This window comes from Molothrus ater, chromosome 2 (assembly GCF_012460135.2).
Source record: "Molothrus ater isolate BHLD 08-10-18 breed brown headed cowbird chromosome 2, BPBGC_Mater_1.1, whole genome shotgun sequence".
In the NCBI taxonomy this organism is placed as follows: domain Eukaryota; kingdom Metazoa; phylum Chordata; class Aves; order Passeriformes; family Icteridae; genus Molothrus; species Molothrus ater.
In genome coordinates this window covers 97,706,745-97,724,000 of record NC_050479.2, presented here as the reverse complement: position 1 = coordinate 97,724,000, position 17,256 = coordinate 97,706,745, and the positions used below count along the sequence as shown (strand labels likewise).

The 17,256-nt window shown below is 40.2% G+C and overlaps 1 protein-coding gene across 5 annotated transcripts in view; it reads left to right on the top strand.

Moving 5' to 3' along the window:
* The window catches only part of BBX (BBX high mobility group box domain containing), a 139,576-nt gene that overhangs the window by 63,811 nt on the left and 58,509 nt on the right, over positions 1 to 17,256 (top strand). For all 5 annotated transcript variants that reach the window (XM_054518632.1, XM_036382038.2, XM_036382023.2 and 2 more), the window contains 2 exons: positions 10,958 to 11,128; positions 12,644 to 12,886. In XM_054518632.1, coding sequence (XP_054374607.1) covers positions 10,967 to 11,128; positions 12,644 to 12,886 — 405 coding nt within the window. In that variant the 5' untranslated portion in view covers positions 10,958 to 10,966. The remainder of the gene's footprint in view (positions 1 to 10,957; positions 11,129 to 12,643; positions 12,887 to 17,256) is intronic.

The window sequence follows — 17,256 nt, the reverse complement described above, 5'->3', positions numbered from 1 at the left end:
TTGCTGTCATTGCCATGGTGGGATGACACTGCTGGCTCGATGAGGCTGCTGAGCAGAGACTGTGGGGTGCAGAGGCAGCAGGGTGGCCCTGCCAGGTGCATGAGCTGCCTGTCACTCCACTGCATCCTCTGAGCTCCATGGCTCTGGGAACACCTGCCTGGAGCTGCATCCAAAGTGGGCCTTGCTGGGCAGGTGTAATGTCTCTGCGATTACCCATGGAACAAGCACACAAAAAGGTTGCTGAATGTGAAAGTTTTCTTTTCAATTTATTTGTTTTCTGGAAGGGAGAGACAGCAGAAGGGAGCAGGGAACTGGAAAAGTTCTTTTTCCATGAATTTGTTTCTGACCTTTTGTCTAAGATTTTTCGTCTCTGTTAGAATCTTTCCAAACTGCAAAAGTCAGGAAGATAGCAATGTTCACACCTTTTATTAAAGTGCTTTGAATTCAAGACAGAATTAATAAGATTGAAGCATTTTTACTTTTTTTTCCCCAGAGAATTTGTTTCTGCCACAGCTAACAAGTCTTTCAGTAGAATAATAACAAAGATGATGTTTGGTTATGATAGGTTTTTAACTTTGGCTCTATCTCAGACTCTGAATTCTAATACTTTTTCTATAGCCATAGGTGAGCACAAAATTATATGTGTGTTACTGTAGCTCTGCGAAAGTATATTACAGAAATAGAACCATCTTATTTTTAGGCTCTCAGAGGTTCATTGTGAAGAAGCCCAAATACTTTCCTTGATTGGTTGGCTACCTTGACACAGTGTTCCACAATTTTCCAGGTGGAATGGAAGCACATACGGGTGTCTTTCCAGACATACTAAATTCAGGATTTGATATGCTCTGCGTGTTTCACACAGGTTGTCTGCATGGTACACATGGGTGGTTTGATGCTGTCTTGGGCACACTACTGCATGTGCACATTTAGCCATTTTTAGAGATAGCTGGTGAGCCCGATTCCTTATACTTGGAGAATAAGAGGATATTTGAGATGGGACACAGAAGACATGAAGTAATTGTTCCCATTGTGAGACTACTATGTTAAGTAGTCAGATTTTGCTGAGTATTTTAAGTTTTGGGCCTGTATAATATCACAGGTTGGGTTGAGTGTAAAGCAGAAACTTTTTGATATGGTACTGTGGATTTTTTGCTTTATCCAGTGTAAGGAATGCTTAGAACATGCATTTTCTCCAGGATTTTCTTGTGTGTTTAGAATCAAATCAATCAGAATTGATTTTTCACCCTAGTTATTTACAGACTTCTAACAAGTCAGAATTTTCTCATGATAAGAAGTCATTGAGTTGTACTGAAAAAGCTCTATATAATGAACTGACATTTGTACCTTGTTTCCATGGGTAAGAGGGATAAGGTTGGGGTTTTTTTCCCCTTTCTCTTGCAATCCTTTAGTTCTGAAATCAGCTGTTTTCTGGCCCAAATTCAGTTCATCAGAATGCTCAAACTTAGGCTTAATTCAAGCATCTATTTACCATTGCACGGTCAAGAGTCACATTATAAAATAACAGGAAGTAATAGAAATAGTGAACTTTTTAAAAATTTTAAGGATAAGAAAAAGGGAAGGTTTATTTTTAAATTCCAACGTGAAATAAAAAATAACCACTAGATGGCACTTGAAAATTGCGTATTAATATAATACATTTGCTTTCAAAATCATTACAAGTGTTCATAGACCCAAAGCATTTTCATGTGTATTGCATAGTTCTGAGAGACAGTGATACTTCTGAAACTAGAATTAAAGTTTCTTTAGCATCTTTTTCTGTGATCAGACTAAACCACTGCATTAAGGAATCTAGTCTGAATTAAAAGCTCATTCCTGAGTCTTAAAATGCTGCCTTTAGCAAGATGATAAATACAAACATAACTGATAAATGTGTGCAAATTAGTTTGATTTCCACTTACTTTTAAAGGAATCACAGAATTGCTTAAGTAGGAAAAAACCTTGAAAATCATTGACATCCACCATTAAGCCATGTCCCTAAATGTCACATCTACGTGTCTTTTAAAAGACCTCCTGGGGTGCTGACTCAACCAGATCTCTGAGCAGCCTGTTCCAATGCTTGACAACCCTTTTGATGGGAAAGTTTTTCCTTATATCCAATCTAAACTTGAGGCCATTTCCTCTTGTTTGTGAGAAGAGATTTGTAGCCATTTGTTTTAGCAAAATTCCGCTCTTCTTGGCATTATGGGTTATGCCTACTGTGGGTTATGCCTAATGTGAGATACAATGTATTTTAACAAAGTGTTGCTGGTTTAAATCCGGTCAATAGCTTGGACATTAATTCAGAGTTTGGTAGGGAGGGGTTCACAGAGGAAGCAGACTCGCAAAGGTTCACTTCTCATTTTTGGCTTTACACACTTTACTCCCTTGGTAAGGGAAGAGGATGAAAGGTCATTGTGACAATTTGATAGTGAATAAAATATTTTAGTAGCCTAGAATTTATTATCAAGTCAGTCTTGCGGTATTTCTGTTAATGAACATGGCACAAGGCCCTTTTATTTGAAATTCTTGTGTGTCTTTATGGTTGTTTCTGAGATGCATAAGAGTTACATTATCATGATTTATGGGCTTTATATTGGAGATACACGAAGCTGAGTAAATACTTTCTGTAGCCATTAATTTGATTCTTTTTCCATAGGAGTAGTGGATAGTAGCTGTACAAGGGAATGTTTAGGTAACTGCCTTAGCCTATTGCACTTGAATTGAAGACAGCAGAAGTAGACAAAATATAATATGGGGTTGTGCAGGGATATTTTATGGCCTATTAAATATGTATTAAGGGAGTAATTCTTTCATTTGCTCATACAGCTGTATATGGTTCCCCTGACACTGGTGGTAATTATGAGTGAATTTTATTATGAAAGCTCCGTTAGGCACATGGTAAAACTTAGAATGGGTTACAGTAGTGATGGACACAGCTGCACTGTCCTGGTTTTGTAGAAGATACTGGGACACAATCAACAAGAGGTGAAAAGGAGAGTTGAACAATTTTACCATTCAGCCCCCCCCGCGATGTCTGCTGCAGGAACGTCTCCTCTTTGTGCTGCTCTGCACTGCACAAAAGCACTTGGCTGTGTTTCTGCCATGATTGCAACCTACAGCAATATGTATGCCTGCTAATCACAGATAAAAACAGAGCTTTGGGAGTGGCAAGTCTAGAACATGTACTTTTTTACTTTTTTTTCTTTCATTCATAGGGTCTCATCCTCCAAAGGCTGTGAGCAGAACTCCAGGCCACCATTCTGCTTCACATAAAATTCCAATTTGACTTTGATTTCTTACCTGATAGGCCCTTCAGTGAGGAAGCTGTTGCTGAACTGCAGATGCCCTCCTGGGAATGATCTGATGAGAATGTCCATGCACTGAAATTCATTAAGTGCTTTGTATGACCATTTTGCCTGTGAGTTCACTGGCTCTAAAAACTCTTTATGCTGAGATTAAGCATTTAGTGACTTGCAAAAGCTAGGGAGCTAGAACTCCTGGTGATCCAGGTGACAAATCACAAGGATTTTCATTTTGCAACATTGAAATAATGGGGAATGCAGGAATGACAGCTGTCTTTCTAGAAAAGCAGCTCCCCATGCAGGCCCAGGTAGTCTTGCTTAGACAGGAACACAAAGCAAATTTTTCATGGTGTGCTCTCGCAGCTCAAACTTGCTGAAAGTCAGTGTTTTTTTTGATTGTGCTGTTGCTATGGTCTGTGGTGCTCTGCAGACAAGCACTCATCTCTTGTCTGAGAGGTGGTTGCTCTTTACAGTCTATTCTGTGAAAAGTGCTCTGCTGATAAATTACTCTGGTATCAGTAGAGGGCTCTGAAGCGGTTATTGTTATTATCTCCTCTCTTGTGGGAGGAAGTATTGCAAAGTAGGTTGGGCTCTGCTGCCTCTGTGTTTTGAATTTCAGGCATTTATTCTGTTCACCTTCCCAGGTTCCTTGGTGCTCTCACCTGTTGTGGCAGCAAATGTAGAAACAAAAAGAAATGTTACTTTGGAGCAAAAGGATTGCCAAAATATGCAGGCTCTGTGGGTTGCCTCTCCTTCATCTAGGAGCAGAGCCAAGTTTAGTAGTGCAGGTGAGCCAGTGTGTCCCTCTTCTGGGTGAGTGACTTCACCTACATGTGCAGGAGGCCTTGCCCTGCTCCCTGGTTTGTGGTTCCTTTGCATTAGCACTGCACAGAGCATGCAAGGAGAGAACCCCCTACCTGCTCTCCAGGAGCTCCAGGCAAAGGAAGTTATTAGGCTAATAATCCAGGTGCCTTGTTCCAGCAGATGGACAGAGTTGTAGGCAGACCTGCTGGTGATCCTTTGGCATGCAGGGTGGTTAGCACCTGGTGTTCAGAAAGGTGGATGTTACCATAACAAGTGCTTGTCTTCTGCACTTCGTGACCCAGACATTTCAGCTAGCAGTGTGTCACTGGAGCCTTGCTTGGTGAAGTAAGCATAGCTGTAGCCTGTGACTTACTGGGTTTCTGGTTCTTGTGTTCCTGCCTCTACAGTTGCTGAAGTCTGAAATGAGTCCTACAATACCAAATGTCCTACTGTAACTTAAATTGAAGACAACAAAAAGTCCTGTTATGGTTAAGACCTGAGTCTTCAGACAGCTGCTTTTACCTAAGTGACTCTAGGCTCCTGTTAATATGCTTCTGTTTGAGTAAAGATGTTAGTGATTTGCAGCCCCAGACTTTTTTCTGCAAGGCAAGCTCTTCCATCGATTCTTTCCCTTCTTTCCCTTGCACCAGTGAGCCACTTCACAGAGGCAAAAGGTGCTACAATGAGTGCAGTTGTTTAACATAGAGTGTTTTTCATACTAGACAAAGCTTGCCTGATTTCTTTGCATTAAAAAATGCCAAAGAAAATATTTCTTTTTTCGCATGTCTGAAGGAAAAGAGAAAGAGTAGAGTTGAAGTTTAAACAAACTCTATTGACTTGGGTAATATGTTGCTTTTCTTCCTCTTTGGCAGGTATGAAATGGATACTTAAAAAACCCCCCAAAATTAAAAAAAATGCTGTTGACATTTTTCTGTGATCTTGGGGTTTTATTTTTTGTATTAGAGAACAAAGAAAGCAAGCAACTGAAATCTGAGATTGAGAATAAGGAACAGTTTCAAATAATTTCTGAAGATGGAAGAGTATGTCATTAAAAATTAACTAACACTTGTAGCTGTGTTGCTAAGTGTTTCATGTGGTGACAGTCTCTCCCAAACCTCCACTGGCAAACAGGACCCCATTGAGTCTCAGCATGTCCCCCATTAAACCATCACATCTCTGAAAATTAGAAAGCTCATTAATGGCTTTCTGCTGTGAAGCAATAAAGAGTATATTCACTGAATGGTCAGCAATTAGTGCCAACTAGTTTTTGTCTTACATTATAGAAATATTCTGGTTGATTTATTCCAGAGCTAAAAGAAACTTATTAAAAAAAAAAAAAAAGCACACTTTCTATTTGTGTAGGTGTATTTTCCAGCCACAATCTCGTTTTGCTTTCATGTGAAAATTCAAATACCTCTTCAGCCCACTAGACTGCTGAGAACATGAACTCATTTCCCAGTCTCCTGCTTCTTTATTGAAACAGTTCAAGTCACTGACTCAGTAGTCCCCAAAACAACAAGCTATTAGTGTCATAGTCCTCTCCTCTCTTTTCTTATTAACATTTGTTTTTATCATGTAGTAGAGAACTTAGATAGTGTAAAACAGAGCAGAAAGTGTGGAAAATCCACTTGAAACTCTGCCTTTGCTCCTTTGTACCAGTAATCTTCATTGAGTCAACCGAGAGCCCAGCTGGCCTCCAGGAAATGTGGGGGTTTTTTTAAGATAACAGGAAATCTGAAATTTGTTTCCACTGTCCTCATGGAAGTGAAAGTTGCTGAAGCTCAGATGTTGTTCTATGGAGAATCTTCCAACAGGGAACATATCATAGTCACAATCCATGGGGTTCTGCTTTTGCAGGTCTTGCATTTCTTTCTAACCTGTATTACAACATGTGCCTTAGAGCATTTGGCTGCTTTTGAAGACCTTTATAAGGATTTTGGTGTTTATGAATGTAATTTATCAAGTGTAGCTTATTTAGCACATGCAGCATTCCAGTGGCTGATCAACACTGGGATGAGATAGTCCCAAAATTCGTATTGCTGAATTAGTACTTGGTCACCTGTGTATATAAGCTTTTATAAATAACAGAGGAAGATAGCAGAAAAACAAAACTTAGTATTACCAAATGTAATCAAATGCTTGTTATTTATGAACATTTTAAAAAATTAAGACTTGTAAACAGTTATGTTTTTGTAATAGAAACAGAGGCAGTAAAAGCTAAATGTTTTCTTCTCTGCCTTCCCTCCATCCAACTCTTTTCTTAAAGAATATTTTTTTTCCTCTGAAGCTGTATTAGCTATACATATTTATAAGACATCCAAGAAGAGTGTGATTCTTTGATTAATGTTTCTAGGACCAGAAGGACAGCCAGCACACACACGCACACACAAAAGAAAATTCTTAACTTTTTTGTACTGATGTAATATTTCTGTAATGTTTGATCTGTATATGCACTAAAAGTAAATGTAGAATGTCACCCTGAAGGTATCTTGCTGTCAATGGATCATGAATGTCAGCCTTGACAGGTATCCTCTGGTGACATTATAAAGCATATGTGGCTTATTTTAAGGAAAGCTGTCCATACCTTTGTCTTGTCTTGTTGAAATATTCCTACTTTCTCCCTAGTGGCTGTCACTTCATTTTTGTCATCCTTAAGCTGAGAAGTAACTTGTAAAATCTTGTTGCCTGGTTTTAATAATTTTTACCCTTGCAAACTTATAAAAGCCATTACATCTGCCTTAAAAGATACATTATATTTTTACTGATATCTGTAGAAGAAATTACTCTTTTTTTTTGTGTTCTTGTTCATAAATTCCAATTATTGCAAACTTTTCACATCAGGTGTTGTGTATTTTCTCTACTTTTAAGCCCAAATCTCTCAAAGATTTGGCTTATTCTGTGACTGCACATGGCTTATTGTGTGACTTTCTATGGACCTTCTCAATTGCCAAGCTTAAATGTGTGCTTTAGTTCTTGTAGGGCCCAAGTCTAGCTTTTTTTTTTTTAAAAACATGCTGGTAGAGATGCTTGCCAGCACTTGAGGATCCCTGAAAGAGAAACAGGTGGTATTTTTGCTTGCTTCTGTTTGCCAGCTTCCAGTCTATCATGTAAAACAAGCAGCTAACATGCTATTGATGATGTGTCAAGGGGAAAAAAAAAATCAGATAAATAAATAGAATCTTAAGAGTCAGGTAACTGGATTCCATTGATGTTTTGCCATTCACGAAGTAAATAAATCCAGTAAAACTTTCACTGTCGTTTAATCATAATCATACACGCATTCTGCTACATCTTGCCAAAAGGAAAATGTCCATGTTAGCTGTAATTTGCATTTGCCTGGATTCTTTTATGGATTTCTCTCTAATTATGTGAGTATGTTAATATATCAACAGTTAGGAGACAAATGCCCATGAAGTGCAGGCATAGTAAAGTAAAAGGTGAAGCAATCCAGAGAAAACAAGTTTATACACTATGTTGGCATCCATTTTTAACAGGAAAAGTCACATGTGATGTAATAAAGAATTAGAACATTTTTCATTATGCCAATCCTATATTTGACTGAGGGGCATCAGCAAGAAGTGCACCAAAAAAAGTCTCTGAGAAGTCTCTGAAATCTCTCTCTCCCTGGAATGTAGGTCAGAACTTACGGGGACCTGAATAAATAGATATGGGGAAAGAGGATTTGGAAATGCAAAAGTATGTAAAAATAGAATATGACCCACCTTAAAGGGAAGGAAATTATTCTATGTGTTTGTTATGAATTACTTCCTACTTAGAGGAAAGAAGAGCAGGCATAGAGGGTAGAGTATATAGCTTGACATACTTAAGAAGTGAGGGACTTCCAGGCCATGATGTAAACATAAAGTTTGAAGTCTATCTGTTGTCTCAGTCCTTCCATCAGTGGTGTCAAAATCAGGAGAGGTTTTGTTGTTGATCATTGCAGAGATTCTTTCCTAAGCAGAAAGAGTGACTATTTTTCTGTGGTAAATAGTGCTTGCATGACAGCTAGGATTTAAATGACTCTTGTCTTGTAAAATGATTCACAATTTATTAAAACAACCTAATGAACATCCCTTGAATTCCTGAAGCTGAGTATACATTTTTATTTTAGTACTAATGAGCTTTGATCAATTAATTTTAGTGATGAGAGTTTAATACCTAGCCTTCATGCAAGGAAAACAAAAATTATTTGTGAGCTCAGCTGGGGTGAAGAGGTGTAAGGTAGGAATTTGCAAGGTGACCGGTGCTTGGCTCTGTGCTGCCTCGCCAAACGCAGCACAGAGCATAGGCAGGGTCTCGGGGTGATGGAGAGCACATGTAAAATACACCTAAGTCCTGTGAAGTCTTCCCCTACTCATCCTTTTAAGGGCAGCAGGCAGAGAGGTGCCAGCTCTAAAGGTGGTACTGTTGTTGAAATAGCCCTGAGACTTCAGATGAGCTTTGTAAAGAAGGATCATGGAGCACTTCTCAAATGTTAATTTAGTTTCACACTAACAAGGTAGAAGGCTACTAGTAGTACTCATCATACTTAGGATTAGCTCATGTACATGAGTACATGAGTGGTGAGGGCTGGAGTAGCTCTCCCTGTAGTACTGTAGTGTATTTATCCTGCTCAGAAATAGGCCACATGCTTTATTGACTGCAGTAATAGGCAGATCTGTATCACTTAACAATCTCTGAACGAATCTCTGCTGCCCACAGGAGCTGAAGTTCCTGCTTGAACATTAACTCATGATTTGTGTGTGAAAATACCCCAAACAAAAGCAAATGGTGGTTCAGCACTTTAGGAAGAGAGACAGATGGAGAGCACAGTGCAGTGTGGTACATTGCAGAGGTCACAGTGGGATAAAAACAATTTCAAACACACATTTCCTGATACTGGATTGTGGCTTCATTTTCCACACTTTAATGGGGTTTTTTAAGACAAAATGGTTCATGTATTTGGATCTGTTTTTTGCAAGTCATGGATGAAAATTTAGGTAAAATGGTGCATGGTTATGTGCTGTATAAAACGCCCTGTAACCTACAGAAGCTGGTTACAGAAGATGAACAGAAGATTGCGTGAGACGAAATCAAAGTTTAAATGTTTTTCTAGGCAGATGTGGATACCAAAGTATGTCACTTAATGGGACAAAGTTAATACAAAGTTACAGCGTTTCCCTAATGAGTAGGGGGGCAGATAGTGCTGACAAGTGGGGAAGATCTAACAAACTTCAATATACGTCCAGGAAAATGCTATTTTAAAATGTAGGTTAAAATTTGTGAACCTCCTCCCTTCAGGCTTCAGTTGTTCCTCCAGTAAGCACATCTGCTTACTTCAGACACAGTAAGTAGTGTCTGAAGGTCCTTTAGCTTTCTGCACTCCTGAAGTCTGCAGGGGAAGCAGCCGCTTATGGACGTTTCTGGTGCTAGCAAGGACACATTGCCAAAATGCCGGTGAAGTTAACCAACAAGAAACACCTGGAAGAGATCATCCAAAACCAGAACTAGTGCTCACTAAATGTAGGAATGTGGCTGGAGCGGTGCAAGATGGTTCTTGGGGGGCATTTTCCCCAGAGGTGGTACAGTGGCTCGGGCAGCTGGTCTAAGTGCCGGTGTGGCAGCTTTCTTGTGTGGCCCTGCAGGCTGAAACATTAGTGTTGCACCAGGCATCTTACAGAAAGCAGCATCCTAAAATGCACTGTGGCCTTGCAATTAGAAGGTTTGATTCTTTCTGTGCCCTTTTCCTGAGGGTCAGCAACACAGCCTCTTCTGGCTTTGCCTATGGGACCAGGGCTTATGCTGGTGCTTTATCCTGATGGTGAGAAACTCATGTAAGACTACATCAAATTTATTGGCTTTGTTGGATAAGATGTATCTGGCTAACCACTCTTAAGTATGTTTTGATGTTTGTGTTATTTTCTTGGAAAGCTAGCCATGCTCCTGTCAGGATTGCCACTGATACTGCACTATGCTAACAGAAGGCTACAAGGGACCAGGCTCTGTGCTAGCAGCACTTGCTGTGTGCTTCATTACTTTGATGTAATGTGCTGGTTTTATTTGTTTATATATATTAATTTGTCCTTTAGTTGGGTAGCACATCTCTTAAGTCAACCCTTAAACTGATACTTTGCATGCGTTAAGCATGAATTTTTATTAAGAGGTAGTTCTGAGGTATTTTTTAGATATGGACACACCCACAACTAAATATGAGTTGTCTTCTGCATGCACTTGGCTCAGCACATGGTTTTTGTTTCCTGTGCAGTACTTTGAAAATGTCAGCATAACTATCTCTGGTTGTTTGCTTCAAATCTGTTTATTAAAATTCACTTATCTTAGGGACTCAGATTTCCCTATTGCACCTTTTAATGGCACTGGACAAATCCTTAGCTCATAGTATCGTGGGGCTCTGTATCAATACTGGTGTATATAAGTGCATTAACATGTGAGTGGTTGGTCATATGTTCCACTGTGAGAAAGAGGGATGTCCTGACGTTGACATTTGTAGTGGCAAAATATGAAAAGCTGCAATGGATATATGTGTGAGAGAGCTGTGGAGTCACTCACTTGGCTAGTGAAGGACTTCTCTGCCATCCTTCAGACAGGGGCACATTTGAGAGCTGGCTTAGCTGACATCCTTACTTCATGCTCTTAAATTGTGTATTGGTAGTTACTCTAGGCATTACGTGGAAGTGTTAAGAATGCATAAAGTACATCCATGCTTATATCAATAATTGGAATAAATCTCTATCTAATATCTTGCCAGAAAATTCTGAGAGTCTTGCATGGGTGCCTCATATATTTGCCACTGGTTTGATGGTCATTTATGCCTGAGGGTTTGTTGTGAATTTATCAATATTTTTGCATGACAGGTCACAGTAATGAAAGGCAGTAGTAGGAATAAGGATCACTCAACAGAAGGTGAAGGAACTGGGAAGCGACCAAAAAGGAAGTGTCTTCAGTGGCATCCCCTGCTGGCCAAGAAACTCCTTGACTTCTCTGAAGAGGAAGAAGAGGAAGAAGAAGAGGAAGATATTGATAAGGTAGATTTAATTGGATGCTTTCACCCAAGATGGTTAATGGTGGATCAGATTCTCCCTAGCTGTGTTCTATATTTTGTGTTGTCTTGTTCTCTTCTGTGAAGAAACAGCCAATAAAAAGTGATGCAATGCGGTGCCCGTAAGGTTGTAAAGGCGAGAAAGTGAGTTGTTAATCATGCCTTTAAAATAGTGGACAAATTTTTGTAGATTGGAATAGTTTTATTGGCTTTGTTTTAATAATGTGTTGCACATCCTAATCTTGATTGCTCAAAGTGGGTTTTTGATGTTCTTTTTTTTTTTTTAATTGCTTATTTTAGACATGACTTTGGCTTGTGCCTGGTATCTGGTGGCTCTAAAGAGCATACCAAACTAAAAGTTTTCATTCTTCTTTGTTTAAGATTAAAACTGCAAAGATTAAAAAGGGAAAAAGAAGGAGAAAGCTGTCTACAATTTTTACTATCTTTGCATGTGAAATTCAATTTATCCTCCAGAGTACTGAGTGCACAGTGGAAGTAATCTGTCTCTGGTTTGACACTTGGTATTTTGGTATTGTTCAATGACACTGACCTTACCCTTTTTTAATGCCATTTGGCACCTCACACTTTTCCAGTTAGAGTCATTCTCTGTAACAAGAAGTGGGAACTGTTTATGCAGACGTGATGATTCCATCATGTGGATGGCATTCATATCTGTATCTCCTTGGTGCCTTCCTAAGGCAGGAATGGAAAGATCAGTGTTGAGGAGACTGCCTTGAGCCATACACAGAGAGGGTGACCTTGACAAGGGTAAACAAGAGCCTGATTCTCTGATGGTGCTTTCTGTTGATCTTACAGGTCCTTTCACACATGGTATAAAACAGCAGCGTCGCCGTTAGGTAGGAGGTGGTTTTTTGTCTCATGCAGTAAGTTCTATGGCTCCTCCCTTGTAGGAATACTAAGCTGGCCTGTAAGTGGAGAAAGCACGTTTTGGCAGCGCTCTCTTGAGATGTGCCTTCTGCCTCTGCTGGACAGCTTTGTGGTGGCTGCACTGCTGTGCTGCTCGCAGGTTGAGCAGTAAGCAGCAGGAGATGGGGAAAAACAATGGACAAACTAACAAACTGTTAACGTGTTTCTCCTTGTGTGCTCTGTAGTTGTGAACATGAATAATCAAGGTCCAAGGTAGCTCTGGTTGCCTCATCCCACTTAGATGATTTCTAGGTTGTCAGAAGGAGAGTAGGAAGGATCTTGTCCCTCCAACCCCTTTAGCACTGTTAGTAGAGAATGGTCCTCAGCTTAGAAATTTTTCCACTTGGAAGTTGGCGTTAAGTCTTGCAAAGAGCATGAATGAACCTGGGACCATCAGGTGAGGAGGTTTGATGTGGAACTCTGCACTCACTATCTGGATGCAACGGATGGCCTTTGGAGACAGCTGTGTGCATCCATGTGCCTCTCCCTCACTCCCATGCAGCGCACACAGTCTCAGTCTTTGTGCAAAACGCGGATAACTGAGCTTACACCCCTTCCCTTTCGGTTCTGCCAGGTGCCGCTCCTTGGCCCTGATGGTTTAGAGCAGGATGCTGATGAGACTGAAGATGACGAGTCCTCAGAGCAACGAGCTCGCCGACCAATGAATGCGTTTCTCTTGTTCTGCAAACGCCACCGCTCTCTTGTGCGGAAAGAACATCCTCGCCTCGATAATCGTGGCGCAACCAAGATCTTGGCAGATTGGTGGTCTGTTCTAGATCCAAAAGAAAAACAGAAATACACTGACATGGCCAAGGAGGTATGTTCTGTCTGAATGGTCGATGTAAAGGGAGTTCATTACGTATTGTCTTCTTTTTCTCTGTGTATTGAATGTTTTCTGTGGGATCTTTCTCTTCTCTCTGTTCCTCAGCTTCACCATAGGATTATGGTGCCCAGAGCAGCTCCTTTTCTTGCTTTAATTCACTTGATCCTTTGGACCAGAAGGGAAAGCAATTGCTCTGTTTACACAAACTAACCTGGTTCCAGTAGTCATTGTTACAATTATATGGACTTTGTGATTGTATGGCCTGATAATTTCTGCAGTACAAGCATTAACACAAGGATAGTGACCATTGTAAACACTAACATACAGTTCCATGTCAGCTGACTAGTGATACTTACCTGTGCATTCTCAGTCGGTGATGCCAGCTACTGGTGGACCAAACCAATGGCACAGTCAAGAAATGTAGTCCCTTTTTACGTTTGATGCTAATGAATTAAAAAATTACTAGTGTTTCTTTAAGTACATTCTCCATTAACCAATTTCTGATTAAGCAAGATTTAGTGAGCCCAATACCAAGTCAGAGAGCAGTGCCTAATCAGAGTACGTTAACCAGGAGCAAGGAAAGGAGATTTATCCCTGTATTTCACAAAGTATCTCTATGTCAACTTAAAATTCAAATGAGCCTTTTTAAGAAATAGCTTTCTTGATAAGCTGTTGCCAAGAAGGCTGTGGTTATTGATAGTAGAGTGAGAAAAACACAGCCAATTAATTAGGCTGATAACCTGACCCCAAAACAGATCCCTGTGACTACCTGTATGATGCAGATTGTGGGTAACCTTTGAATTCAATCTTAATAAAAATAAAGGAACAGCAGTGAGAAGGAAAAAAATCTCTCTCCTTTTTTTGAGTATCTTTTTGCTAACACACTGTGGGAAGTATAGATGGCTGTGAAATTATTGATATTACCCATGCCTGCCCTGGGATCTGAAGTGTCTGCTACTGTTAACAGGCTGTTAGGTCTGATTGTTCAGTAACTCATTCAGTAAACGTGGAAATGTCCACAAGAAAAACAAAGTGTTTAGCATGGCAGGTCCTTTTTAAGCAGGGTCTGTAGGACCTCTGTAGTTTCTCATCTGGGGCACAGTATAGAAACACTTGACTCTCAGCTTTGTCCAACTATTCCAGTTTCATTCTGCATTCCCTGCTTACGAATTAGCGATATTTCTCTAAATGTCTGGAGAAAGGGCAATTAGAAGATTCAGTACAAATGCAGAGAAAGGAAAGATGAGAATAAAGAAATAATTTTTGGAAGAAACAAACCCAATGTGACTGTTTTTCTTAGCCTTTTGTCTTGCTGAAGGAAACTTGTTCATTAAGAAGGAAAATAATTGCAGAACTTCTGTATGAAGTGACAGATCTGAAACCATTAATCATTTTGTTATAGAAATCATTGTTCTTGTAGTGATTTTTTTTTTGGCATGAAGAACAAATTGAATATTCAACATCAAAGCAGAACAATAAATCTACGTAGTTTACATCATTAGTACTAAGACTATGAACATAGTACTAAGACTACGAACTAGAAGAGAGATAGCATATAATTTTTATTCTTTAAACAGTGTATGTTACAGCAATAATGAGCAGCTATAATGTGCTGTTGAATCCATTTGGGCCTTCTTCACCAACAAGCCTATTCTGTGTGCCAGGATTGGTACTTTTATTGTAACACTTGCTTTTCACAGAACCACAGAATGGTTGGGGTTGGAAGGGGGGCTTCTGGAGATCATCTTGTCCAACCCACTGCTCAAGCAGGTTTACATAGAGCAGGTTGAACAAGTTCACCTATAGGTAGGCTTACTGCTGAGACTGTCAAAAAGAGGTTAATGTCAACTGTAGTGAGAACCACCTGTTGGTACTTTGCTTTTTCCTAAAGAGAATTTATTTAAAAATCAAGGTGAGTGTCTTTGAAAGAAAATAAAAATACCATTGTACCAGTGGTCTTCTGTTTGAGTACCTGTATAAGCTCACTGAGATTTAAGATACAGTGAGTAATCTTCTGTTGCTTAAATGTAGCTTTTCAGTGTCCTTTGACTTTCACTGCACAGCCTGTAGCCACTGTCCTGGCTGGATGCACATCTTCCAGGGAACCCTCTGTCATGTCTGCTAACCCTACAATGTTTCTTGTATACCCTGAGCATCCAAACCACTTCTGTAAGGCCCACTCCTGCAGAGATACATGTGGGCCTTACAGAAGTGGTCCTTCCTGCAGTGGCTACAGTCCCTGCTCTTCTACAGTCTCTAGAATGTTTTTTTACTACTTGCTGCTATAGCTCCCAAAATCATTTAGGTTAGATCATGTGCCATGCAGGAAGCTTTCAGTTTCTTGCCTGCTTAAGACTAGCAGTGATATTACCTCAGCAGTATGCATGTAAAGGCACTTGTATATTTACTTATATATGTGTAGCTGTATGCAAGATGCATCATTTTGGGAGATAGTGAGGCACCCAAACTTTTTGCTGGCTGGAATTATGAGAAGTTTCCTAGTAGGTAAGGTACCTTGGGTTACCTTCATTATCAGGAAAAACTGGCCCCGTATTCCCTCTATTTTCCATCTTGTGGTTTCTGGTCTCTTTTAGCAACAACTGCCCTGGAGACCTGGTGCTGCACCCGCAGAGCTTGATGTCTGCTTTTGCTAGTGTTACTTTATTAGTAGTCTTTCTATTTCTATCCTGCAGGCTTCCTAGATAAGCTTAAATTTGAAAGTTTCACTGTCTAGGATATAAGCCCAGTAGTTGATACATACTCAAAAGGGGAACCAGAAGTATTGCTGTATGTTTTAGCATTTTCCTTCACTGAGAGAAATTAATCTGGCCACTCATAAATATGCACCAGCATTTTTATTCACTCGGTAATAAGGGTAGTGTTCTTCTGTTAACTCTTACAGGACTTCCTGGGAGTGTTCAGCTGCCTTAGGAAGTATCTGATGAGATTGTAACTGTTCAAGCCCTATTCCCTTGCTAGAAGACACTTCGTTTTTAAATATGTCTTTGCACCAGCAAGATCCAGGTAGTCAGGGTTGTTTCCCGTAGGGAGCAGCCTGATAAATGTGATTGGACATTGGAGTGGACTGACCCAGAGGGTGGTGGAGTCACCAGCCCTGAAAGTGTTTAAGGAAAGGCTGGACATGGCTCTGAGTGCTGTGGTGTAGCTGGCACAGCGTGTTGGTCTGTAGGCTGAACTCAGTGATCTCAGAGGTCTTTTCCAACCTTGCTGATTGTGTGATCCTGCTGCCATTCAGTGGCTGAGCTGAACACTTCTCCCTGCTGGTCCTTGGCCAGTGGTGTCTCAGGTCCAGTCAGCCACACTGGGAGCTTGCTGGCCTTGTGGTGCCACTGCTTTGGCAGCTCCTCAGGGTAGGAGGGGACAATTGTCCTGGCTTGCTGGCTGGAGTTCGGCAAGGCCAGTGGCTGATGTATGGACTATAACATGTGTAATGCAAACCCTGCATCCTTCAGGAGTGAAAAATGAACTGCTGTATTTTCTAGGGAGTTTTTTTTTAATGTTAGGTCTCTGGGATTCATGTGACATTTAATAACATGCATTTAAAATTAAACACGTGCTAACAGCTAGCCTGAGGTGTAGCTGAAATCCACTTGTGAGCTCCTGTTCCTACCACAAATAGAGGAAGCAAATCTTTTTTTATTTGGTGATGAAAGCATCTTGGGGAGTTTTAACCTCAGTTCTGAAGGGGCACCAGTCCTGCTGCATAACATAACATTCTCCAGGCTTTCACAAAACAGAAATAAGGCATCAGACCAATCCCACAAACACTTCTTGTTCTATTTCTTACCTGAAACTTCAGAACATGACTGCTGGGCGGTCCCTGCCATTTGCTGTGGAAAGCAAGGTGGTGTCTTTCATTCCAGGTTAGGTACTTATGTTTGGGTTGGGTTTTTCTGTAGTTTTCTTTGGTTGGTTTGGTTTGCTTGGGTTTTGGGGCTTTTTTAATCAATTTTAGACATCTGCTTAGACTGCTGTGTTAAGTTGCACAGTTGGTGAAAGGGAGGAAAGCAGTAGATTACACTATTGCCTTTGACTTTTTCTTGTGACTTTGTAGCTCATTTAATTTATCTTCTCATGACCTGGTAAGCAAAATCTATCTGTTTGTTTTGGGCCTTGGTCTAGTAGTCACAAAAGTCAATACCAAGAGGGTTTTTAAGATTTAGATCAGGCCCCTGTATGCATTTATGTAAAGTACTTCTTGGCCATTGTTTAACTTTTTAAATAGTCTCTTTTTTTTATTTTATGTGTTGAAACTGAACAGTTCCAATGAGTTGTCCTCCCTCAGTTTGCTCCTTTGCCTTCAGAAACTGCAGTTAATGTTCACTTCTTGGCTTTGCAGAGAA